This window comes from Oncorhynchus tshawytscha, linkage group LG12 (assembly GCF_018296145.1).
Source record: "Oncorhynchus tshawytscha isolate Ot180627B linkage group LG12, Otsh_v2.0, whole genome shotgun sequence".
NCBI lineage: Eukaryota > Metazoa > Chordata > Actinopteri > Salmoniformes > Salmonidae > Oncorhynchus > Oncorhynchus tshawytscha.
The window spans coordinates 12,207,213-12,234,641 of record NC_056440.1 but is presented as its reverse complement, the minus strand read 5'-3'; the positions used below and the strand labels follow the sequence as shown (position 1 = coordinate 12,234,641).

General features: G+C 42.5%; 1 protein-coding gene across 1 annotated transcript; it reads right to left on the bottom strand.

Annotated features, from left to right (window-relative positions):
* Nucleotides 1–1,482: 1,482 nt before the first annotated feature.
* Nucleotides 1,483–27,208, bottom strand: LOC112262567 (cytosolic arginine sensor for mTORC1 subunit 1-like). Its single transcript, XM_024438187.2, has 9 exons — nt 26,863–27,208; nt 22,438–22,508; nt 18,245–18,438; nt 13,289–13,424; nt 12,879–13,002; nt 12,573–12,683; nt 6,699–6,781; nt 6,459–6,553; nt 1,483–2,733 (listed from the first exon to the last, which is right to left on the bottom strand). Exons 1-9 carry the CDS (start codon nt 26,973–26,975, stop codon nt 2,665–2,667), a joined length of 996 nt encoding a protein of 331 aa, XP_024293955.2. The 5' UTR covers nt 26,976–27,208; the 3' UTR covers nt 1,483–2,664.
* Between the last annotated feature and the right edge of the window lie 221 nt (nt 27,209–27,429).

The following is a 27,429-nucleotide window of genomic DNA, read 5'->3' as shown; positions in this document are numbered from 1 at the left end:
TCCCTGGAATCGCTCAGGAGACCCAGAAGAATCTGAGTGTCATTATCTGAGACCTCCAACATCTTAGTCATGTATTTGGTTACCATGTCGATGTGCCAGTGGAAGATCATGGCTTTGTTGGAGATGTTCCGAAGCTTCTCCTTAGGGGTGGAGCCAGCGATGGTTGCGGAGGGAACACCATCCATGCTGGGGGCCTGCTGGTCATTCAGGAAGCCATTTGTTTTCATCTGCAAACACGATGGGGGGAATTCAAATCAGTTCACTGGACATTCTCCTTGTGCAATTGACCTGTTTTCTAGTATAGTTCAGAACTATGCTGAGCAGTGTAAAAAGGTACCATCATAGATCTGAATCGGCGGTTGTTACACTGTAGTTACAGCTTTCCTATGAATAATACAGTTCTGAGAAAAGCATAGGAAATCATGTGGGTTAACAGTCATCACTGTCTAACCCTGTGGAATATTGGCAGAAAGTTGAGCTTCAAACAATAATGGCTGTGACACTGCGACGGGCAGTTCTGAGAAAACCATCTGAGATCACGTGGGTTAAGTCATCACTTCCAATCATGGGGAATTTGGGAAATTCATTCGCCAGAAGAGGCAGTCACTATGGTTTGTCACTGTGACCCCCGGTTCCCTACACTCCCTCAATACTTGGTTAGCCCACTGAGATAAAGCCCAGTCATTAACCTGGGGAGCTAATGCAATTCATCGGGTCTCGGGCAAAAATATTGACCGAACCACCTCCATTCTATCTTGTTACTTACGTAACTAGTCAGGAGGATGCCAGCTTCATGATCTGACAGTTTGGAAAGCTCTATGGTTTGTTCTAAAGCCTTCTGATACTTGTCCACATTTCCAGAGTGGGGTGCTGCACGTGCTGTCTCCAACATGATCACTAGAAAGACACTGAGTAAAACTGGTGAAGGGCAACATGGTTATTACAATGTTTGCTACACAGTGTGTATGTATACTTAACACACACTTTACACATGCACACAAAAACTTGACAATCACCAACAATAGTAGGTTATTCTTTTAACAATCCAAGTATGTCACAAATGGTTAACTGTTGTTGTAAGAGTACAGTAAAAATATTTACCAAACATATTGTAAGTCTGTTAGAGTTCTTCTGTGCTGGTGTGCGAAGGAGACACGTATGATGGCTTGATCAACTCTAATATATGAGTGGTGTCTCAACCACAACCAATAAAGGAAATGTCACATTTTCTTAGAATTTCTATAAAAATGTCATGTTTTAGTGTGGAACTTTCTCCTCCCATTTAAATGCACACCCACTCATCTAATATAGATTACAAGTCTACTCAACAAGACGGTTGTCATGAAGACATCGCATAACTTAGCATGTGTAATGCCTCAAACCCATATCTAAGCTATTTTAGTGTAAATTCATCCATACAAAAGTAAATTAACAATCAAATGTTAACTGGGGGAAAAAAATGAGGTGACAATGTATCCATAATGAAGACCAGAACCAATACATTATTTAATAATAAATGTCTTAATTGTGCAAATTGAAAAAGAAAATTGAAGAATAAGACAATAAAGTACAGAAATGTTGACCCTTAAAAAAATATTGATGTTGAAACTGCATCACGGAATAAAGCTACTCTTTAACCTGGATAAATCATGGCATGTTGTTTTTTTCCCCCTAGTATTGCCTGCGTATGTTTTTCAAGAAAATATCATTCTGATATGTTTAACAATTAACACTAATTTCCACCAATACACCTCAAACTTTACCTTAGTTTTTTTTCGGTATGTCTTTTTTTCTCTAATGTGATTGTCCAAAATAAGACTTGTGCTGACATCACTGAGCGTCTTCAGTTATTGGGGTGCGATTAGCCCATTTATGTGCCTTACTACAAGTACAATTTGTGAAGATATGGCGAAAAAAAGAAAAAGGAAAGCACCAATGGAGAATAATGTTTTACCAATGCATAAGTTGTGCTTCACATAATTCACTCAACCATGAAATAACTTGACCTTTGACACAAAGGGTGGCGTTCTGACACAGCATTACGATATGAACACCACTGGAAGACAGTCGTGTTGTTTATAGTACTAGTAACATGTTTGTGCCCTGCGGCAAGCAGGTAAGTAGCATAAGAAAATCCATCACGGTTACATTTTATAAACTGCGGGTATTATGCATTATTACATGTTATAAACATGTACAAGCCTTTATAATGCGTTATTACAAGGCATGGGCTATGACTCGATGGCTGTTATTCAGTCAGGATCTTTATGAGACGATAACAAGACATGAGGGGGTTATATATGCCTATAACAAGTCTTCTAATGAAAACATAACTGCATCATAATGCATTATACCTGCAGGCCTTAAGTACAGTGTTACCATCATCACAACAGTACTTCAGTTCACCAATATCCTTGTCCCATTGGTCAGGGGTCCTGGCAGCGTCCAAACAATGCGCCTCCCAGGGAATTCTGGGAAGACAAGAGGCTCTCCTCAGACACCCCTTCCTTGAAGTGCTTTTGGTGGTCATGGCAACAAAGTTTATGGTTAATACTGCTCACGCTGCAGTGCTAGTCTAGGCACGGAGTTCGCATCTCTCTTCAGACCTGTACTGCCCCAGGACACGGAGAGGGGTGTAGTATGGACCAAGCCGCCAGGTCGCCATCAGCAGGCTGGCTCTTTCCTGTGCTGCCGGAGCATCTCAGTCACACTCACTATGTCCTCTTCAGGTACCTACAGTAGAACAGGAGAAGAGAACAGAATGGAATATGGGTCCAATTCCTACTCCATCAGCATCTTAAATCAGATGTTATTGGTCACATACACGTGTTTAGCAGATGTTATTGCAGGTGTAGCAAAATGCTTGTGTTCCTAGCTCCAACAGTGCAGTAATATCTAACATTATACAACAGGTCTAATCCTGAATGCTGATAGATTAAAACCCCGTGCCAACTGTTGTCTATTCCACAATTTACCACCGGCTAAATCTATGATGTTGAAATGCCTATTTACTTTGTTCCATCTGACTGCACAATCCACAGTCTCATCAGTCCAGCCAGGCACTTAATAAACTTGATCTCCACTATAAAAAGCATCTAGTCATTCTCACATTTCTTTTAGACTGACATTTAGTTTTCAACAGCGGAGATTTATATAAACCTTGCTGTCTGTCTCTCCGACATGAATCAGCTACCATAATGCCGGTGTGTGTGTGCGTGTGCGTGCACAGTCAACTTAGTGTATTTAAACTTCTGAGCCACTGGAATTGTGATACAGTTCATTATAAGTGAAATAATCTGTCTGTAAACAATTGTTGGAAAAATTACCTGTGTCATGCACAAAGTAGATGTCCTAACTGACATACCAAAACTATAGTTTGTTAACAAGACATTTGTGGAGTGGTTGAAAAACGAGTTAATGACTCCAACCTAAGTGTTTGTAAACTTCCGACTTCAACTGTACATATGAAATGGGAAAAACAGTATGTAACCATTATTAAAGTGACCAGTGTTCCATTATTAAAGTGACCATGTCTCATGTTTCATGTCAATGTACATAGGCATTAGCCTTTAAGGTGCAGAGTTGAGTTACCAGGCAGTAGCCTGTTAGTGACAGTGACTAAGTTCAGGGCAGGGTACTGGGTGGAGGCTGGCTAGTGATGACTATTTAAGCTGGAAGCTGTTTTTCCTTCTCTCAGTCCCAGCTTTGATGCAGCTGTACTGACCTCTCCTTCTGGATGATAATGGGGTGAACAGACTGTGGCTCGGGTGGCTGAGGTTCTTGATGATCTTCTTGGCCTTCCTGTGACACCGGGTGCTGTAGATGTCCTGGAGGGCAGGTGTGTTACCCCCGCAGGAGAGCCTTGCGGTTACGATGGTGCAGTTGCTGTACCAGGCGGTGATACTGTCAAACAGGACACTCTCAATGATGCATCTGTAAAGAGAGTCTTAGGGGCCAAGACACATTTCTTCAGCCTCCAGAGGTTGAAGAGGCGGTGTTGCGCTTTCTTCACCACGCGGTCTGCGTGGGTGGACCATTTTAGATTGTCAGCGATGTGTACGACAAGGAACTTGAAGCTTTTCCCCTTCTCTACTGTGGCCCTTCAATTTGGATGGAGGCGAGTTCCCTCTGCTGTCTCCTGAAGTCCAAGATCAGCTCCTCATTTTGTTGACGTTGAGGGAAAGGTTATTTTCCTGGCACCACTCCGCCAAAGCTCTCACCTCCTCCCTGTAGGCTGTCTCGTCGTTGTTGGTAATCAGGCCTACCACTGTTGTGTTGTCTGCAAACTTGATGGTTGAGTTGGAGGCGTGTGTGGCCACGCAGTCATGGATGAACAGGGAGTACAGGAGGGGGCTGAGCACACATCCTTGTGGGGCCCCTGTGTTGAGGATCAGCATAGTGGAGGTGTTTTTGCCGACCTTAACCACCTGGGGGGCGGCCCATTAGGAAGTCCAAGACCCAGTTGCACAGGGCAGGGTTCAGACTGGGGGTCCTGAGCTTAATGATGAGCTTGGAGGGTACTATGGTGCTGAAGTGGGGCTGTTACGGTGACAGTATTACCGCCACACCGGAGGTCACCAGTCATGACCGCAGTCAAATTCCACATGACCGTTTAGTCATGGTAACTAGGCTTCTTCAAGCTCTGATGCTGCTGATGGTCATTAGTTAATTGCATTTTTGAATATTTGCGCTTATAGCCAACTGCTATGTGCGCATTGCTGCGCTTATAAATATGAAGAAATAGCCTAATAGTTTATCAACATTTTAAGCTAAACGTGTTGCATCAGCCTCATTACTTTTAAAAGTGTTTTATTTCATGCGTATGGTTGTATTAATTTGGGATCTATCACATCCCACAACTGTCCCAGAATATATTTGGAATATTTATTCATTGCACAGAAGGACAACTTTTAGAATAGGTCAACTTTTGTACTAATAGAGGAGAGTGGATTGACATATGCTAGTGCTTTTAATGTTCGTTAGGCCTACTCATCTTGTTGAAGGATAAATGTGGACAGTTCTTCTAACATCTTCAATATGCGTCTCAGAATTCAATAACAAGGACGTGCTTCATACTATAAAATAATGCCACAGAATTTTAGGTATATCTTCTCTGCTAAATTAACTAGTGTAGCCCATAGCCATATTGGGGCCTGACATACTGACAACTCAGAGTATGCTATTCTGGCCTTCTGGATATTCTGTCCCTTCATATCATGTTTCTATGAGCCAAAATAAATAATGGATGTATTGTGATGGCGTATATTAAATTGATTTATTATACTTTTTAAAATGTAGATGTTCCAAAGGTCTGCACCTGTGGCTTGTAGGCTAAATGTGTTCACGTAATTAACAGTCAATTACCTTGAGACCGGCAGTTATTTGCTTGACAATGCCCGGCTGTCAAAATGTCATGACCGCCACAGCCCTATGTTGAAGGCTGAGCTGTAGTCAATGAACAGCATTCTTACATAGGTATTCCTCGTCCAGATAGGATATGGCAGTGTGCAGTGTGATGGCATCATCCGTGGATGTATTGGGGGGGTATGGAAATTGCAGTGGGTGACAGCTAAGGTGATATGATCCTTAACTAGCCTCTCAAAGCACTTCATGACAGAAGTGAGTGCTACGGGGCGATAGTCATTTAGGTCAGTTACCTTTGCTTTCTTGGGTACAGAAACAATGGTGGACATCTTGAACCAAGTGGGGAGAGCAGACTGTGATAGGGAGAGATTGAATATGTCCTTAAAAACACTCCAGCCAGCAGGTCTGCACATGCTCTGAGGACGCGGCTAGGGATGCCATCTGGGCAGGCAGCCTTGAGGGGGTTAACACGCTTAAACGTCTTACTCACGTCGGCCACGGAGAACTAGAGCTTACAGTCCTCGGGAGCGGCCCGCGTCGGTGGCACTGTGTTATCTTCAAAGTGGGCGAAGAAGGTGCCCAAAAGGTTTGTTTAGCTTGTCCGGAAGCAATATGTCAGGTTCCGCAATGTGGATGGTTTTCCATTTATAATCTGATTGTCTTCAGCATGAGAAGTATTCTGACTGACAGCTTATCTCTCAGTCAGGTATCTCACGTCAAACTATCAGTGTCATTCAGGTGTCAACTATGCAGATAGTGCAGAAGACACGTCAGACCATCAAAAGCTGGAAAGTCCACAGGAAGCGGTTGATTTAGCATCCTCTGACAAATCAAACATTCATTCTGTCATCTGATAGCACTGCTGACATTCTTGTGATGTTTATAAGCCCCGTTGCAAACACCTGCTACTGTATTCTTGGATAAAATAACTATCACAGTCATTAAACTACACGCTACCCTTTATCCAGGGGTGAACAGTGCCCTCTGTTGGTCAGAATCAGAACATACCCTCTTCTAAAGTTCTATACTCCATGTTCTGTAGTGTAAAGCTGGGTGCCAGTGGCTGTCACATTAGCAGCTAAAGGCTTGCTCACCAGGGCATGGTCGAAGCTGAAGGTGCTGATATAATAGGCTGAGATGTCGTTGTCGGCTAAGGGCTGGGATATCTGGGCAACAATGCCACACTCGTCTGGAGAAGAGAAGAGAGATGGAGAGATCAACAATTAAGTATTTGTAGTATCAGTATAAGTATCAGTCTACCCACGTTAGAGTTGGGCATGATCCTAACCTACTTATAGTGGGTCTTTCAGAGGATGGATTAAAAGGTAGTTTACCGAAACCCAGAGGCTGTCCCCCAATGCGCACCATCCTCCACAGCTCCCTGGAGGAACTTGTGAAGAGAAGATCAGCAGGGAACCTAGAATACACACAGACACACACACAGTGTTGGTCATTGCTGCTACCAAGTATCACAGGCCAGAATTTAGGAGGAGCAACAGCACCACCATCTGGCTATCGCCTACCATTGAACGCCTGACTAACGTCTGTGTGACGCCTGACTCTTAAAAGCAATAGCCTGGAGCCATAGTGCTATTATAATACCGTACAGTCTCAACTGCGGGAAGGTCTACATATTTCTTTATTCTATTTTCTTTATTTTAGGCTCAAAAGAAGTGTCCTCTTTCAACAGGGGTTTCAAACTCATTCAATGGAGGGCCTAGTGTCTGCTGGTTTTTGTTTTTTCCTTTCAATTCAGACCCAGACAACCAGGTGAGGAGAGTTCCTTACTAACCAGTGACCTTAATTCCTCAATCAAGTACAAGGGAAGAGCGTAAACCCACAGACACTCGGCCCTCTGCGAGTTTGACATGTCTTATATGGCACTGCAGGCACATTTTTAATAACAATAGTAATATATACAACATGCATCAATCCACTGTCTCAAAGGTATCCATCAACTTCGCTGCTTATAGTCCTTGGGGCCCGTGCGTCATGTCTTCAACTGTGTAGGCCTATCATTACCCGTTGCACTGTTTTCCTCTAAGTCTCAAACTAACCATCGTCAAATCCTTTCAAATAAAGCAAGGTGCATAGAGTCAAATAAGCACTAGGCCTCATGTTAATTTTGTTGTATTACATTGTTATTGATGTTCCTGCTGATAATTTCTGCCATTTGGTAGGCTATTTGTTAGTCAACAAAAATTGGATACATGAAGCTTCTCGTCATTAGCCTACTTGTTACTCTAGAATACGAATTGAAGCCTTGCTCACCATAATGATATAAATGAAAAATCTAGTTGACATCGGTAGGCTAAAGTTCTCTTTCATGTCTGCTTCTCTCACAAAGCGAGGACTTTTAGGACCGGAGGCGAGGACTTTTAGGACCGGAGGCGAGGACTTTTAGGACCTGAGGCGAGGACTTTTAGGACCGGAGGCGAGGACTTTTAGGACCGGAGGCGAGGACTTTTAGGACCGGAGGCGAGGACTTTTAGGACCTGAGGCGAGGACTTTTAGGACCAGAGGCGAGGACTTTTAGGACCAGAGGCGAGGACTTTTAGGACCGGAGGCGAGGACTTTTAGGACCGGAGGCGAGGACTTTTAGGACCTGAGGCGAGGACTTTTAGGACCGGAGGCGAGGACTTTTAGGACCGGAGGCGAGGACTTTTAGGACCGGAGGCGAGGACTTTTAGGACCGGAGGCGAGGACTTTTAGGACCGGAGGCGAGGACTTTTAGGACCGGAGGCGAGGACTTTTATGACCGGAGGCGAGGACTTTTAGGACCGGATGCGAGGACTTTTAGGAAGATCAAAACAGTGTGGACTAGAAGGCAGGACAGGAGATCATGAGGTGGGCTTTGCGCTGTATAGTGTGTTTGTTCACTTCTTGGTTCAGTAGGGAGAGTTTTGGAGAAGGGAAGCCAATCCGTTTAGATGTTGTGAAAAATATATTGGCATGTATCCATTGGCATGTAATAGCCTGTACACGGTCTGCTCTGCCATTGCGCTCCTTCACACCAGGGTGAAGGAGAGTTAAGATGGAAATCGTAAAACTGGACCAGTAAGAATACAAAATAAAAATTAAATAGGTCCCCAATACCGTGTGAATGTATATGTTTAATGTTGCCTATTACTTGAATGGTGACCGGAGACCTTTCAAAATACAGTTTAATGTCAAGTTATTTCTAGTTCACAAAAGCTTATGGAAATAAACTCAGCAAAAAAAGAAACGGCCCCGGTCCGTACTGTGAGACGCCTAAGACAGCGCTACAGGGCGACAGGTCGAACAGCTGATCGTCCTCGCAGTGGCAGACCATGTGTAACAACACCTGCACAGGATCGGTACATCTGAACATCACACCTGCGGGACAGGTACAGCATGGCAACAACAACTGCCCGAGTAACACCAGGAACGCACAATCCCTCCATCAGTGCTCAGACTGTCCGCAATAGGCTGAGAGAGGCTAGACTGATGGCTTCTAGGCCTGTTGTAAAGGCAGGTCCTCACCAAACATCACCAGCAACAACATCGCCTATGGGCACAAACCCACAGTCGCTGGACCAAATAGGACTGGCAAAAAGTGCTCTTCACTGACGAGTCGTGGTTTTGTCTCACCAGGGGTGATGGTCGGATTTGCGTTTATCATAGAAGAAATGAGCGTTACACTGAGGCCTGTACTCTGGAGCGGGATCAATTTGGAGGTGGAGGGTCCGTCATGGTATGGGGAGTTGTGTCACAGCATCATCGGACTGAGCTCGTTCTCAACACTGTGCGTCACAGGGAAGACATCATCCTCCCTCATGTGGTACCCTTCCTGCAGGCTCATCCTGACATGACCCTCCAGCATGACAATGCCACCAGCCATACTGCTCGTTCTGTGTGTGATTTCCTTGCAAGACAGGAATGTCAATGTTCTGCCATGGCCAGCGAAGACCTCTGGGAACTGTTGGATAGGAGGGTGAGGGCTAGGGCCATTCCCCCCAGAAATGTCCAGAAACTTGCAGGTGCCTTGGTGGAAGAGTGGGGTAACATCTCACAGCAAGAACTGGCAAATCTGGTGCAGTCCACGAGGAGGAGATGCACTACAGTACTTAATGCAGCTGGTGGCCACACCAGATACTGACTTTTAGTTTGGATTTTGATCCCCCCTTTGTTCAGGGACACATTATTCAATTTCCATTAGTCACATGTCTGTTGAACTTGTTCAGTTTGTGTCTCAGTTGTTGAATCTTGTTATGTTCATACAAATATTTACACATGTTAAGTTTGCTGAAAATAAACACAGTTGACAGTGAGAGGACGTTTCATTTTTTGCCCAGTTTAGGAGTACGCCATCTCAATGTCTGGAAGGAATGTACATCTTTTCCCAGTCACATGCAGAAAGTTCATTCAGGAAAGCCTGTTCACAAAACTGCTTGACATTCCCTTTATTACCCGAGGGGGTAATTTGGGGATTTTATTATGCCTTGCACACGCACATTGTTTGGGCAGATACAGATGTCTGGGTACTTACGCAGGTTATTAGTTAGGATAATATCAATTAGCGTTGATTTAGATAGGTCTTTAGGGTTCAGCCTTGTAGCTGCCTTTATCAGCTGGGTGAAATTCAACGTATTGCATAGCCCTTATATGGCGTTGGAGTTTGGCGATAACCAGTCCCAGTTTAAAATTGCCCATGAGAACCATTTAATTATTCCCCCAGATACGTAAGAGCTCAGCAAGGGAATCTAGAGACTCGACCCTATCACATAGGAGCTCAGCAAGGGAATCTAGAGACTCGACCCTATCACATAGGAGCTCAGCAAGGGAATCTAGAGACTCGACCCTATCACATAGGAGCTCAGCAAGAATATAAAGGAATCTAGGAGAGCAAGGGAATCGACCCTATCACATAGGAGCTCAGCAAGGGAATCTAGAGACAAGGGAATCTAGAGACGACTCTATCACATAGGAGCTCAGCAAGGGAATCTAGAGACTCGACACTATCACATAGGAGCTCAGCAAGGGAATCTAGAGACTCGACACTATCACATAGGAGCTCAGCAAGGAAATCTAGAGACTCGACCCTATCACATAGGAGCTCAGCAAGGAAATCTAGAGACTCGACTCTATCACATAGGAGCTCAGCAAGGAAATCTAGAGACTCGACCCTATCACATAGGAGCTCAGCAAGGGAATATAGAGACTCGACCCTATCACATAGGAGCTCAGCAAGGAAATCTAGAGACTCGACCCCATCACATAGGAGTTCAGCAAGGAAATCTACAGTTGCAATTTCATAAAACACTAGATAGGGTGGAATACAGACAAAACCCACTGGAAAAGAAAAGCTGCTGCACTGTCAGGTAAACTGGAGAAAAGCTGCTGCGCTGTCAGGTAAACTGGAGAAAAGCTGCTGCGCTGTCAGGTAAACTGGAGAAAAGCTGCTGCACTGTCAGGTAAACTGGAGAAAAGCTGCTGCCCTGTCAGGTAAACTGGAGAAAAGCTGCTGCACTGTCAGGTCAACTGGAGAAAAGCTGCTGCGCTGTCAGGTCAACTGGAGAAAAGCTGCTGCACTGTCAGGTAAACTGGAGAAAAGCTGCTGCACTGTCAGGTAAACTGGAGAAAAGCTGCTGCACTGTCAGGTAAACTGGAGAAAAGCTGCTGCACTGTCAGGTAAACTGGAGAAAAGCTGCTGCACTGTCAGGTAAACTGGAGAAAAGCTGCTGCACTGTCAGGTAAACTGGGGTTATGGGGGACCTTTGAAAAGATCTGGGGAGACTCCCTATTGGAGGAAATAACGACCAATATAGCATAATTGGGTCTGTCAAACAGGTAAGACTACCCTACTTAAAAATGGCTCCAACAAAGCTTTTAGTAAATTGGCCTAATCAACTTTCCGCACTGGGCACTGTCCATTTTATTTTTGAAATACAGTGTATTTGGAAAGTATTCAGACCCCTTCCCTTTTCCCACATTGTTACATTACAGCCTTATTTTAAAATGGATCAAATTAAGCATGTTCCTCAATTATATATTTTTTTAAGTAATCCATTTTAGAATGAGGCTGTAATGTAACAAAATGTGGAATAATAAGAAAAAGCGGTCTGAATACTTTGCGATGGCACTTTAGGCCTAGATCCAGGAGTGCCGGCTGCATATTAACTAGCCTAATCTTCTTTATTATATACCAGAAAATAAGTTGTTACTGTTCTTTGTGATATGCCTATTTTAGCTAAATGTACTATTTTACAGTCATGCTAAGCATAGGGTTGTCTTATAAGATTTCTTTCATTGTATAAGATGGACATTTCATGTTCATTGTCTGATATGAAATAGTAAACTGACACATAACATGTAAGTGTCACGTGTAAACAACGTCTAAATGATGTTAGCAATGTATATCTATCCTTCAATAAAACAAACTCCAAAGCAAATCAGGGGGAGAAAAATAGGTTTATTCAGAGAGGACAAATCTAAATGTTATGGTGGGAGTCAGATGTTCAGTCTCCCCCTGTCCTCAGCATTTCCCCCCAGAACAAAGGACAGGATGCCACTTATAACCCCCCACCCTAGCCTGGGGTTGACCAATCAGAAGTCCTTGCAGGACAACTTGGCCAATGGCCAAATAACAAGTATCCCACTCCAGACTCAATGTACAGACCAATGAAAATGTGGCCCACGTAGAACACGTTGCTCTGAGTTCAGGAGTGACATTCCACAGATGTTGAACTGAAACCCAACTTCTACTTACAATTAGCTATTGACCATTGGTACTCTAATTTTTAGTCCTCTCAAACTCTGCGTTGTGTATTCATCTTCCAAATACTATAGCAATGATGTGTGCATGTCACATGACGTGAACACGTCGGCAGTTTGACTGCTAAGAAAAAAATATTTAAAATAATAATTAGGTGGGTGCTTATATGTCCTATTTCTTGTGTGTATTATACGCATGTGAGAAATTGAGATAGGGGGAGTGTGGTTTTGCATATCTTAAGACCCTCAGAGAGTGGGGTCACGTCCAGGGTCAGCCATTATCAATGGGGACCCTGGAGCAATTAGGGTTAAGTGCTTTGCTGAAGGGCACAGACATTTTTTTACCGTCTTGACTCAAGGATTCTAACTAGCAACCTTTTGGTTACTGGCCCAACGCTCTAACCGATAGGCCACCCACAAAGTGAAACTTTGTCAGCTCAGATGTAAGAGAGGTAAGAGGAGATGAGTCTTACTGTCTTTGTGCCTCTGTGTCCATGACCAGAGAGACGTAGCCATCGATCAGAGAGAAGGAAAAGAACTTGATACAGTCCAGGTCCTGGCTGGGAAGAGCGCCCTCTTTAGGACTGAGGAAGAAAATCATTTACACCACAGACTCAGAATAAGACCACTTATGTGCCGTCTTAAAACAACTTGTTTACAAAAATATGGCAGAACCATTACCCTAAGTAAGGATTTCACACTGCAGCCATCTTGACTTGAACTGGTAAGGCAACAACTCTGATAAAAGGGACAAGGGTTTTGCAGGGAGCAAGGCTCACCTGTCGGAGTAGAAGAGAACGTCGATGAGTGTTGTTGCGATGGCAGGCAGAGTGTCTGGGTCCAGACTCATCACACAGAACTGGTTCTGAGGTATCAGCAAAGGGTGCACTGTCAGCTGGGGGGCTGGATATGAAACAGAAGGGGAATAATAGTTTAGAACCTGAACCCAACCTGAAATAACCTATAGCACTGGGACAGTGAGAAGTAGTGTTATAGAGTACAAGCATGTCTTCACTTTATCATGTGGGGGGATTTTATTGTAAAACATGGCTATTCTGTTACCCATAGTTCCCTTAAAAAAAGAGCACTGATATTATCGTTTCTCTATTATCGTTTCTCTATGTCTGTCCCTTTCTGTGACTCCCTCCAATACATTCAGTCACACCCCCCCCTCTCTGCTGTGACGTACCTTCTTTGCCGTTCTTCTGGAAGCCATTGTGGACATCTTGGCTGAGAACAGCAGAGTACTCTCCCCCCACCTCTCTGTAGATGTTGAACTCCTCCTCCAGAGTGTTAATAACGACAGCCAGGTCCTTCTCCCTCACCTACAGTAAGACAGTATTAATATCTACAACCTGGTCCTTCTCCCTCACCTACAGTAAGACAGTATTAATATCTACAACCTGGTCCTTCTCCCTCACCTACAGTAAGACAGTATTAATAACTACAGCCAGGTCCTTCTCCCTCACCTACAGTAAGACAGTATTAATAACTACAACCTGGTCCTTCTCCCTCACCTACAGTAAGACAGTATTAATAACTACAACCTGGTCCTTCTCCCTCACCTACAGTAAGACAGTATTAATAACTACAACCAGGTCCTTCTCCCTCACCTACAGTAAGACAGTATTAATAACTACAGCCAGGTCCTTCTCCCTCACCTACAGTAAGACAGTATTAATAACTACAACCTGGTCCTTCTCCCTCACCTACAGTAAGACAGTATTAATAACTACAACCTGGTCCTTCTCCCTCACCTACAGTAAGACAGTATTAATAACTACAACCAGGTCCTTCTCCCTCACCTACAGTAAGACAGTATTAATAACTACAACCTGGTCCTTCTCCCTCACCTACAGTAAGACAGTATTAATAACTACAGCCAGGTCCTTCTCCCTCAGCTACAGTAAGACACTTAATAACTACAACCTGGTCCTTCTCCCTCACCTACAGTAAGACACCATTAATAACTACAACCTGGTCCTTCTCCCTCACCTACAGTAAGACACTATTAATAACTACAACCAGGCTTTCTCCCTCACCTACAGTAAGACAGTATTAATAACTACAACCTGGTCCTTCTCCCTCACCTACAGTAAGACACTATTAATAACTACAACCAGGTCCTTCTCCCTCACCTACAGTAAGACACTATTAATAACTACAACCAGGCTTTCTCCCTCACCTACAGTAAGACAGTATTAATAACTACAACCAGGTCCTTCTCCCTCACCTACAGTAAGACAGTATTAATAACTACAACCAGGTCCTTCTCCCTCACCTACAGTAAGACACTATTAATAACTACAACCAGGCTTTCTCCCTCACCTACAGTAAGACAGTATTAATAACTACAACCAGGTCCTTCTCCCTCAGCTACAGTAAGACAGTATTAATAACTACAACCAGGTCCTTCTCCCTCAGCTACAGTAAGACAGTATTAATAACTACAGCCAGGTCCTTCGCCCTCAGCTACAGTAAGACAGTATTAATAACTACAACCAGGTCCTTCTCCCTCACCTACAGTAAGACAGTATTAATAACTACAACCAGGTCCTTCTCCCTCACCTACAGTAAGACACTATTAATAACTACAACCTGGTCCTTCTCCCTCACCTACAGTAAGACAGTATTAATAACTACAACCAGGTCCTTCTCCCTCACCTACAGTAAGACAGTATTAATAACTACAACCAGGTCCTTCTCCCTCACCTACAGTAAGACACTATTAATAACTACAACCAGGTCCTTCTCCCTCACCTACAGTAAGACAGTATTAATAACTACAACCAGGTCCTTCTCCCTCACCTACAGTAAGACAGTATTAATAACTACAACCAGGTCCTTTTCCCTCACCTACAGTAAGACAGTATTAATAACTACAACCAGGTCCTTCTCCCTCAGCTACAGTAAGACAGTATTAATAACTACAACCAGGTCCTTCTCCCTCAGCTACAGTAAGACAGTATTAATAACTACAGCCAGGTCCTTCGCCCTCAGCTACAGTAAGACAGTATTAATAACTACAACCAGGTCCTTCTCCCTCACCTACAGTAAGACACTATTAATAACTACAACCAGGTCCTTCTCCCTCACCTACAGTAAGACAGTATTAATAACTACAACCAGGTCCTTCTCCCTCACCTACAGTAAGACAGTATTAATAACTACAACCAGGTCCTTCTCCCTCACCTACAGTAAGACAGTATTAATAACTACAACCAGGTCCTTCTCCCTCACCTACAGTAAGACAGTATTAATAACTACAACCAGGTCCTTCTCCCTCAGCTACAGTAAGACAGTATTAATAACTACAACCAGGTCCTTCTCCCTCAGCTACAGTAAGACAGTATTAATAACTACAACCATGTCCTTCTCCCTCACCTACAGTAAGACAGTATTAATAACTACAACCAGGTCCTTCTCCCTCACCTACAGTAAGACACTATTAATAACTACAACCTGGTCCTTCTCCCTCACCTACAGTAAGACAGTATTAATAACTACAACCAGGTCCTTCTCCCTCACCTACAGTAAGACACTATTAATAACTACAACCTGGTCCTTCTCCCTCACCTACAGTAAGACAGTATTAATAACTACAGCCAGGTCCTTCTCCCTCAGCTACAGTAAGACACTTAATAACTACAACCTGGTCCTTCTCCCTCACCTACAGTAAGACACCATTAATAACTACAACCTGGTCCTTCTCCCTCACCTACAGTAAGACACTATTAATAACTACAACCAGGCTTTCTCCCTCACCTACAGTAAGACACTATTAATAACTACAACCAGGTCCTTCTCCCTCACCTACAGTAAGACAGTATTAATAACTACAACCAGGTCCTTCTCCCTCACCTACAGTAAGACAGTATTAATAACTACAACCAGGTCCTTTTCCCTCACCTACAGTAAGACAGTATTAATAACTACAACCAGGTCCTTCTCCCTCAGCTACAGTAAGACAGTATTAATAACTACAACCAGGTCCTTCTCCCTCAGCTACAGTAAGACAGTATTAATAACTACAACCAGGTCCTTCTCCCTCACCTACAGTAAGACAGTATTAATAACTACAACCAGGTCCTTCTCCCTCACCTACAGTAAGACAGTATTAATAACTACAACCAGGTCCTTCTCCCTCACCTACAGTAAGACAGTATTAATAACTACAACCAGGTCCTTCTCCCTCAGCTACAGTAAGACAGTATTAATAACTACAACCAGGTCCTTCTCCCTCAGCTACAGTAAGACAGTATTAATAACTACAACCAGGTCCTTCTCCCTCACCTACAGTAAGACAGTATTAATAACTACAACCAGGCCTTCTCCCTCAGCTACAGTAAGACAGTATTAATAACTACAACCAGGTCCTTCTCCCTCACCTACAGTAAGACAGTATTAATAACTACAACCAGGTCCTTCTCCCTCACCTACAGTAAGACAGTATTAATAACTACAACCAGGTCCTTCTCCCTCACCTACAGTAAGACACTATTAATAACTACAACCAGGTCCTTCTCCCTCAGCTACAGTAAGACAGTATTAATAACTACAACCAGGTCCTTCTCCCTCAGCTACAGTAAGACAGTATTAATAACTACAACCAGGTCCTTCTCCCTCACCTACAGTAAGACAGTATTAATAACTACAGCCAGGTCCTTCTCCCTCAGCTACAGTAAGACAGTATTAATAACTACAACCAGGTCCTTCTCCCTCAGCTACAGTAAGACAGTATTAATAACTACAACCAGGCCTTCTCCCTCAGCTACAGTAAGACAGTATTAATAACTACAACCAGGTCCTTCTCCCTCAGCTACAGTAAGACAGTATTAATAACTACAACCAGGTCCTTCTCCCTCAGCTACAGTAAGACAGTATTAATAACTACAACCAGGTCCTTCTCCCTCACCTACAGTAAGCGGACAACATACGGGCTGACAGTCAGTGACATTGAGAGAGAGAACATTGCTAAAAGCTACATTGTAGTCACTTCTATTACTTCAAATGGACTAGTGGCCTATTTGTACTTATAACATTTATCTTACGTTTGGAGTGGGACAAATGCAACTTCTTTGCAAAGCTATACCTACTTCATCACACCTTATCATCGGCGTCTTCCGTAACATGCAACACTTTGACCCACTGCTCCCACCATTGTGTAAAATGCTCTTCTTTGACAAGGATTTGAGGGGACAAAGTAAGTGAGGATGGCAGATTTGAGTTTGAGAACTTAGCATTTTTTCAAACACCTGAAACAGCTTATTCCTGCAATAGAGCCATAATCATTATGCTTAATTCTATGTCAAAAGTCTGTTTCTTTTTCGGCATATTTAAGCATACCTCTTGAACTGTCTGTATCCTCCTGACTGATGGTTATTTTTTAAAGGAACCAAATATGCTTCTCTGCATCTCTGCTAAAATCTGGGTAAAATATTGAAAGGAATGCGAGTCTTATTCAGTATATAGTTATTGCTTGCTTTTCTAAAGTCTAGCAATCTTGTCAGCAGGCATGCCAGCTAAGATAATTAGACAAGCTACTCAAACTTGATTAATAGCCTAAAATGGCTTGGTAGCTAGTTATGAGGTATTAGAGAGAACCAATAAAAATGTTTTTTTAAATGATTTACTCATCAAGAAGGAATCAGTAGGCTACATAGCTTGATCAAATGAATTTACAAGCATACCTCCTGAGAGTCCTGCACATCACAGGCAGCTATAGGCAGATCAAACACTGTGTGTCTTTGCTCTGTGGCACACCTTGGAAGGGACCACTTACTTGGGAAAATGGGGGGGGTACACTTTACTTGGTCCAGTGAGTGTGCACCCTCCTCTTTTTTAAAATAAATAATGATAAAACGTGGGCTTAAAAAGGAAGTTCAGTAATTCATTTAAAATCTGAAAAATTAGGACAAATCTGTGCCCTTGTGCCCCCTATGGGCATGACGCCTTTGGCTATTGCTTAGCAACTGTTGTAATGGTTGGATACCAGTGGCACGTTTAGGAGGGAGTAACGTTACAGAATGTTCAGAGAGAAATGTAGACCTATTACGTTGAAAAACAATGATAAAGAATCACATCAGACAACCCAATAAGCCCCAGCAGGTAATAACTGGAGGGGTCACAGAGACAGGGGACTCACCAGGATGAAGTCCGTCTGATAGGTCGAGAGCATGAAGACTGACACATGCTGCTGGGCCAATGGGGCGATGACAGACTTAGCGATTTTGGTCACGCCCACCGCCTGCGAGCTGCTGGAGGAGTTGCCGTTGGAGACCACGTTGAGTGGCAGCCACACGGAACTTTCGACCAGTAGATGCTCCGAGGGCTGCAACTCTGCAGGGGGGAGAGGGGGGGGGGGTTAGGTAATGTCAGAACACACACACACCACTTCACTCAAACAAACACTATCCACTAGTGGTCTATACTGTATTGAACAGAAAACCCACAGCTAAGTTAGGCCTTCTTTCTAAAAGCAATCGTACATACAAGCCCAATGCAAAGTTGCTACTTTCCTGCTTTTTAAATTATATGAACATAAAATATTCAATTTTATTTGGAACGGCAAGCCAGATTAAATGAAAAGGGCCTAATTATATAACGAATATGAATTCGGAGGGCAGAAATGATGAAATAGAAAAGCATTAGACCTCTCACTAAAGGCATCAGTCATACAAAAGTTATACTTAAATCCAAACTGGTTCTCTAGTAAATTGGTACAAATGTCTCATCCTATATTCAGGAAGGGCCTTTTTCCCTTTATTCAGATTACACCTGCTCACTTTCTGTTGTTTGAAAAGGAAATAATCTCCAAAATATCTTTCTTTTTTAAACAGGCCTTAGAAAGTTGGTTGCAATTTCAGTTTAATCCACCTGAAAAGACAGAACAAATAATACAACAAATATTGTGGTTAAATTCAAATATACAAATTAATTTAAAAAACTATTTTTCAAATACATTTTTTAAAAAGGTATAATTTTAGTGAATGATATCATAAATAGGACTGGCGGAGTTGTCACACATGCAGCTAACACAGACATATGGAAATGTCTGCTCTACCCAAAATTACAACCAATTAATTGCAGCATTACCACAAAAATGAAAGAGGCAAGTGGAAAAAAGTAAGGAACTTGTATGTCGGCCCTGTATTAAAGAACATAAATGGTTAAAGAAAAGTGTGATGAATAAAAACATTCACCAATTTCATTTAAGGACCAAAACACTGACACCTGTGCCATATAAATTGCAAAATAGTTGGGAAGAGATGTTCGATGTACCCATTCCATGGCACATGGTTTATGAACTGATACGCAAAACAACGCCGGATTCAAAACTTCAAATTTTTCAATTTAAATTATTATACAAAATTCTTGCAACCAATAGAATGTTATATATATATGGGGGATACATTCTTCCCAGCTCTGCAGATTCTGCTGTGAGGAGGCAGAGTCATTAGGTCATTTATTTGGTACTGTCCATATGTAGCTCATTTTTGGTCACAGGTCCAGGAATGGCTGAAGAATTGTAACATTTGACTAGAACTAACGATGCAGATAGCAATACTGGGTGATTTGAAAAGTCATAGTCAATCAATCATTAATATCATAATTATTTTAGCAAAAATGTTTATTTTTAATTTACAGTCTGTAGAAGCTATGAGAATAGAAAGGTTCAGTACTTTTCTGAAGCATCACAGCACAGTTGAACAATATATGGCAAATAGAAATCCCAAATGGATGATGTTGAGAGATAGATGGGAGGGGTTGAATGGAGCAGAAGGGTGGGACTAATAACAAGATAAACCATGTAAAACATACGGGTCTGTAAAATGTATATAGGTTCAGAACTTTTGTGAAATAGCACAGTTACAAATAGAAATCAAACTGGATGGACATCAGAAATAGAGGAAGGACATAAAAACAAACAAAATATAACTATTGTAAAATAGACTGTGTCTGTAAAATGTGTATTAAGATGTATAAATTGAAGGTAAAAGCAGAAGTGTTTATTAGTTTACTCTAATTGGGGGATCGGTGGAAGGGTTTGCGGGGAATAATAATAAAGGTATATTCTTTTAAAAAGTATGTATGTCTATATAGGAATGTGTATGTATATGTGTATATGTATGCATGCGTGTATGGATATATACATATTTACCAAAGAAATATATGGGGGATTGGAAACGATGCAGACAATTACATTGATGGAACCAATATTCTTTCCGCAATATTAAGCTGATCCACCCCTTAAAATGTTTAAAATACTTTCCAAACCTGACCTTATGTCTACACAGCTATTTTAAGTAATTCCCTCTGATTGGACCCCACCCCCACTGCCATCCACTTCCTTCGGAGGGAGGGGGGGGGGGTAAATAATGGCATCATCCACTCTCCACCATCCCCACTATGGTCCCTACAGTATGTTGAGAGCAGGATGAAGTGCCCCCAGAGACTGATCTAAGGTCAGTCTAAGATTTGGGGAGAGTAAGCTGATTCTGGTGCAGTACTTCTATCGCTAGACTTCTTAACAGAGTGTGTGTGTTTATGGTCTGAGAAGGGGTCAAGGAGGGTTCAACCAGTTCCTCCTCTCACTCTCCGCTCTGGTTGCATCAGTCTATTCACACAGGATGGGCACAGGGCAGGGAAACACTATTCCCTACAGGGTGTAGAGGGCCATAACTGACCCAGACAGGACACTGATCAGTCCTCACCCCTTCCCCAAACAGGTCATCAACAGCAGATAGCCCAGCAGCTACTTGGGAAGCAGGTGTGAGCTCTCAAACTTTTAATGTAATATTTGATTTATACAGGAAGTATAGGAACTGGGAGGAAAGTGCACTCGTATATTGGGTTGTATAAGGAGATGTGCACAATCACCTTTTGAAATACACTAGCAGATGCATTGTACTGGATTTCACAAATCAATGTTTGTTTACCGAAATAAATTGAAATAAACGCAACCTGGAACAATTTCAAAGATTTTACTGAGTTACAGTTCATATAAGGAGATCAGTCAATTTAAATAAATTCATTAAGCCCTAATCTATGGATTTCACATGACTGGGAATACAGATATGCATCGGTTGGTCACAGATACCAAAAAAAAGTAGGGATATGATTCAGTATCTGGTGTGACCAACATTTGCCTCATGCAGCATGACAAATCTCCTTTGCTTAGAGTTGATCAGGCGGTTGATTGTGGCCTGTGGAATGTTGTCCCACTCCTCTTCAATGGCTGTGCGAAGTTGCTGGATATTGTCGGGAACTGGAACACGCTGTCGTACATGTCGATCCAGAGCATCCCAAACAAGCTCAATTGGTGACATGTCTGGTGAGTAAGCAGGCCGTGGAAGAACTGGGACATTTTCAGCTTCCAGGAATTGTGTACTGATCTTTATATGTCACACCTGTCAGGTAGATGGGTTATCTTGGCAAAGGAGAAATGCTCACTAACAGAGATGTAAACACATTTGTGCACATAATGACAGAATTAAGCTTTTTGTGTGTTTGGAACATTTCTGGTATCTTTTATTTCAGCTCATGAAATATGGGACCAACACTTTATATTTTTGTTCAGTGTATTTTGTTGCCATGTTATTTAATCTTATATAGCAATATGTTTTTATATTAGTTGCTATAGAGCCTATTTAATTCCACATAAGAAGAGCACTGTCATGCAACAATTCAGTGTTCTCAGGGATGAGCCTGGTTTGAATTAAAAATGTGTGAAGTGAACTTCCATTGCTTCAGGGGATGAAGAAAAACAACCCTTTCAGGCTGGGAAACTAATGGTATTTATTCACAGCAGTGCCAGGACTCTGATCTCGCTCTCAAAAATCAACAGTAAACATTACACTTACAAAAGATCCAAAAGCATAACGACATTTCAAATGACATGTCTATATAGTGTTGTAATGATGTGCAAATAGTTAAGTAATTATCTTTTTGTTTTCTCATGATTTGGTTGGGTCTAATTGTGTTACAAGGCTCTGCTTCTCTCTATCTATTCCCCTTCAAAAGGGGAACTGTTCTGGTTGGAATCATTTGTCAGAAGCAGCCCCTTGTGGATTCTCTGCACCAGCTTTCACCTCTTAAAATAGACAGAAAGATAGAGAAGGCCTGGAGGCAAAATGTGCCTGTAATGTCAACTACATCTGTGAGATACAGACATTGGGAATAAAATACCTCAAAAGAAAAAGAGTTTCGGCCATAAAAAACATGTGACGTTGAAGTTGTTGACTTCAGGATGTTAAGGGAGTGTGATTGAGAATAGGCTGGGGGTGGAGGTTTGTTAAGTGGTGCATCTCTGGTTGATACAAAGGAGGAGTCATTTACCTTTAAATCCCTCTTCATCCAGGACAACAGTGTAGTTCTCTGGGGTCTCTGTCAGACTGAAGAACTTGCATCTGAGAGAAAGGGAGAGAGAAGATTAGATCACCATTTTCAGAACAAACTAAAACATGTTGCCACTCTGAGTGTTACTGTGTAGTATGGCGATGGTGTGTGTGTTAGGGGTGATTTAAACCTAGTGCCCTCTGGCCAAGCACCAAACTCTAGTCTTCACTGTGCCAATATTCCCCCAGCATGCCTGGTCTGCTCACAATGTGTGCACCCAATCGAACAAGGCTCTGCTTTGCTTCAATCACCCACTGTGTTTTTTAATCCTAGAGAGAGCAGAGCCAAACCAGGCCGTTCTGAGATGGGACGGCAGGATGGTCCTTCTTTCGAGGGCCCCATTCATTAGGCCCAATGCTGTGCTGCCTAGCAGTGGGGGACACTGGGTACATTGGGGTAAGCGGGGGACTCCGACTGGCTTCATTATTTCAGGCCTGAACCGAAAATACTTTGGTCTCAGAGAGAGACAGGAGTTTTGGAGACACTCTGTCCACAATGTTGTCTTTGTGGCAGAATGCCCCCTGGCCAGCAGAAGAGAGCGGTTCACGAGGACTATGCATAATACAAAGTAGAAGTTTTGCAGGAGAGGAGTGAAAGAACAGGAAGTCCATTCAGCATAAACATACAGTATGTGGCTCATTCAAGACCACGCCTCTCTCCCTTGCAAGGTTGCTGCAAAACCAAAGGGGAAATAGCCTGGCCCCAGATCAGTTGGTTCTGTAGACTTGTATAGTCAACTCCTATGGTCGTTGTCACGGATGCAGAGTTAAGAGTCAGACCAATCTTCTGGATGATTAAACAGTGCAACACCTTCCACTTCACTGTTATTCTGCCTCAGCAACAGACAGCAACACCCCCCCATGGCTATCCCCCCATCTGTATAACACTAGAATCCTGTACGGGGTCCTACTCAGCAAAACGTAATCCGCTGGTTTCATGAGACAGGGCAATCAATCCAGAGAGAGGCGTGGATCCGAAATGGCACCCTATTCCCTACAGAGTAGTGTACTGCACATCATACAGTAGGGACTAGGGAGCCATTTCGGACACAACCAGTGAGAGGGGACAAAATGCATAGCTCCACCCAGCCGTCTGTAGAGCAAGCAAGGCAGCGAGCTAACTCAGCAGACCATTGTCTACTGTCACCTCACAGTCAGCCCTTCCTGTTGACCTCTCACCCTGTCCGGCTCTACAGCTACATACTGCTAGGTAGCCCAGCGCCCGTCAGAGCATGAACGAGGCCAGTGAAAGTTTGCTTCATTCTCAACCTCGAAATTTACTTCTAGATTTCCGACTTGTTATTGTAAAGCCTGCTAGAAGAAGGGGTAGAGGATTGTTCTAACAGGTAGCAACCCTCAGTCTGCTTTGTTAAGGTTGCAAACATTTAAAAGCTTATTAATGATCCAAAAAAAATTACCAAAGGGAGAGTGTAGCCTAATTGATGCAGGCACATTCTTAAAATGGTTTGGAGCTGGGTATTTAACTTCCCAACCACGTGACGCTGTTGCTGGGTTAGGATAGTTTCCTGTTTCTGTGCTAGTCATTCTAGATTTTCTATAAAAGCTTCTACAAAACATCTGCGGCACTGACACAGAGGTTTAACATTCTAATTCTTTATTCCAGCCTTAGATGATAAAAGTAAACATCCATTCCATTCTCATGTGTCTCCATGATGCAACAAAGGCACAGTCAGCACATTTATGATTGGTGATAAACAATTTATTTATTTTGTGGTGTGAGGGCAAGAGATCAAGTGAAAGAGAGACTTGGAAAAAAATGGCACTCAAAATGATGTTCTTTACCAATACAGAGGAAAGTTCCGTCAGAGGAAAGGTGAGGGTTGTGAGCCGTGATGGCGTTCTGTGTTATGAACCATCTCCCACCAACTCTGGATGAACATGGTGTATGTGTCTAAACTTGCGATTGGCTAGAGGCTGACCTAATGGGCGTTCCACTTTCACAGAGTGTCTTCGAATGAACAATGGATGAAGTTTACCCAGCTCTCCCCCTGCTGCTAACCAAGGGCCCTTGACTGCCTACTGTAGAAGGCAAATGGAGAAGAAAAGAAATCCACATTAGTTTTGGCTCAGAGTTGCGACCCATGCTCTCTCGTCAGCAAGCTGCAGAGGTCAGGGGGCAGGCAGCAACACAGGCTACTGGCTAACATTATACAGTATGAGTGTGCATCCCTGACCACCACCACAGCCTTACAGATTAACACTGTAGCAGACACTAAATTCAGCTGGGAGAGAGATAATCCTTAACCTTTCCTTCAAACCCTTATCATGAAGGCTGATGGTGCTTATTTCAGCAGAAGAATAACACAAGAAGAACCAGAAACTTGGTGAGAGAGAGCGATGATCAATAAAGTTACCATTACCAGCTGGTTATTGCTGAACACTAGAGTAGGCTACTTAAGATTCAATAATACACTCACACAGATATTCTACAATAGATTGTTGCGGAATGAGAATTGTGCTACTGAAGAAACTGTCAGACAGAGCTGTAACAAGAAAACAGCTTACAAGATCTGCTTGCTACTATACTGTGCTGACTGGTTAGGTAGCCTATCCTGAAAATTCCTTCTGTGGTTGTTTGCTTTTGAGTGATTTTGTGCCCTATATTCTAATGTATTGCAGAGCCCTACAAGAGGGAGATCTGTAGTCTAAAACCAATTATATTGTGAAGCGGTCTAAAATTAAAAAAAAAACATTGTTTATATTAGGGTTGTTGTTGTTATGTTCCCCAAATGCATTCATGGTAACTCAAAACAATTCAGTCTAAACCATTATTTTTCCACATGGCCTGATCCTTACCCCAAAACAGGAAAACAACCAGGACAACAGAATATGACATAACTACAAAGCAACAACAAAGGGAGACAAAACCCATGTAGGTTAACAGCCTAAGTCCCTAAGCTGTTACTGCATGACAGGGCAATTCTACTTCATTCTGACTTTTCTTTGGATTCAACCCTAGTAGCTGACCTGTCATGAAGTGTATCCATAGGCCAGCAGGTACAATGAATAACCTACTAATGACTCACTGGAGGGAGAAGCTGAGGAACTCTTTGGGTGACTAACACCTTTAGAAGCTTTCATTGAGCAATATATCCAGTGTGTGGGGTGGGGGGAGGAGTCAAGGCCAACTCTATCATCAGTGACGCTTGTCAGACGAGTATGGCGCCTGAGCTGGTAGACTGATGTTTCTGGATTGATCTGTGAAACCTTTATGATAAGCAAGTCCTTGAAGACTGCCAGTAGAGCCGCTGAGACTTCGCAGAACACAAAGTGGGGTCTAGGCTATAAAAATCACCTTTTAAAAACAGCCTTTTCCAACTTGGCATGGATGGCATTTCTTCCCAAACTATGTAGGCCTACTGTGTATGTTGAGCCTCCTTTCCACCTCTGAATTCATAGGCCTACAATTATATAGGCTACTACTATATAATATACTGCTAGCCTGTATAGTTACTGCTAGATGTTTAATCCTTTCTTCCGGCTGATGCATATGCAGGACAGGCCGAGTCATAAACAATTACATAACAAAGGCAGGATTTCCAGGGATTAACTAAAAATTGCCACTGCAGCCACCATCCATTCCAGACACTTTAAAAGCTTTATATTCAGGCTCTTTAAAGATGAATTTCCAGAGAGCTGCCTTTGCCATGACAAGTCTTGGGGAAGTGATTAGGTCCCATTGAAAGGAAAGTGCTTTCATCATCATAATATCATGTAAGAACAGACAAGTACCTGAATAGAAAACAGTGAAAGTGAGGCGGGGTTGACTACACAATTGCTCTGCCCAAAGACCACCTGTATCTGAACACTGAATACGTGTTTTGTTTGTTGGCATAGTTACCAATAGGCCTAATAACAACTAAACATACTTTAGGTTTTCTAATGATCACTCTTCAAAATACTAGCTAAACATTTACTGAGCTACTGTTTCAGCAAATGAAAGACTGATATTAGTATAGAAAAATTAAACACTACTACATTTTGGACTGGTGTGCTCATTCATTGACGGCAAGTACAATAAACAGTGCACCACATTAAATGGTCTGGTTACCTTTGGTCAACGTTTTAAATCATTGTTTAGGGGTGCAGCTGGCTACATCGACATAGCATGACATGCACAATTACGGCCTTAATTGAACGGGATAGCGTCGCTAACTACAGTATATCATAACATTTACATAGCAGATGAATGTGAGACAGGGTTAACAAACTAGCAAACGTTAGCTAGCAAGCATGTCTGCTATCAGCGAGTGCGAACTGCTTTTTTTGTTTTGTTGTTGCTGGTTTTAGGATCGCTGACTGTTTTAAATTAGCTAAAATAATCTCGTCATGCAAACAACCTTACCTTGCTCTGTTCCGCAGGAAAATTAGTTTGATGAGGGGGTGAGTGAAATTGACCAGACCATTTTTGCAAATGCTGGTCACTCGCAGTCTGTGATCCAGAATGTGCAAATCCATGGTTCTGAATAGCGCAATCCCCTAGTTGGTTTGAATGAATGTTTGACTATTTACAGGAACGATCCAATAAAAGGTTCCTAAATTAACGTTTTGAGTGTGTTATTTTCATTCCTGAGGACTAGACGCTTGCTGCTTAGTTATTTAACTGTATGTCTTGCATTAGTCAGTCACAGATAAAGAGAAAAACATCAGACGCAATCTGACTCCACTACTGTATATTCAAATAAAAGGCATCGTATAATAACACGCCCCCTGCTCTTAAAGCTACACAAGTAAATTTGTCCAAATTAAAAGTTTTAGCTTCACTGTCCAAATAAATACGAAGGGGAGTGTATAATAACATATTCTGATATAACAATATCTGATACCCATAGCCTAATTATCACACCTATACAGAAAAATATTAACAATTCTAGAACAGTGTTTGTAACTTGGGGTCTGCAATACCACCACT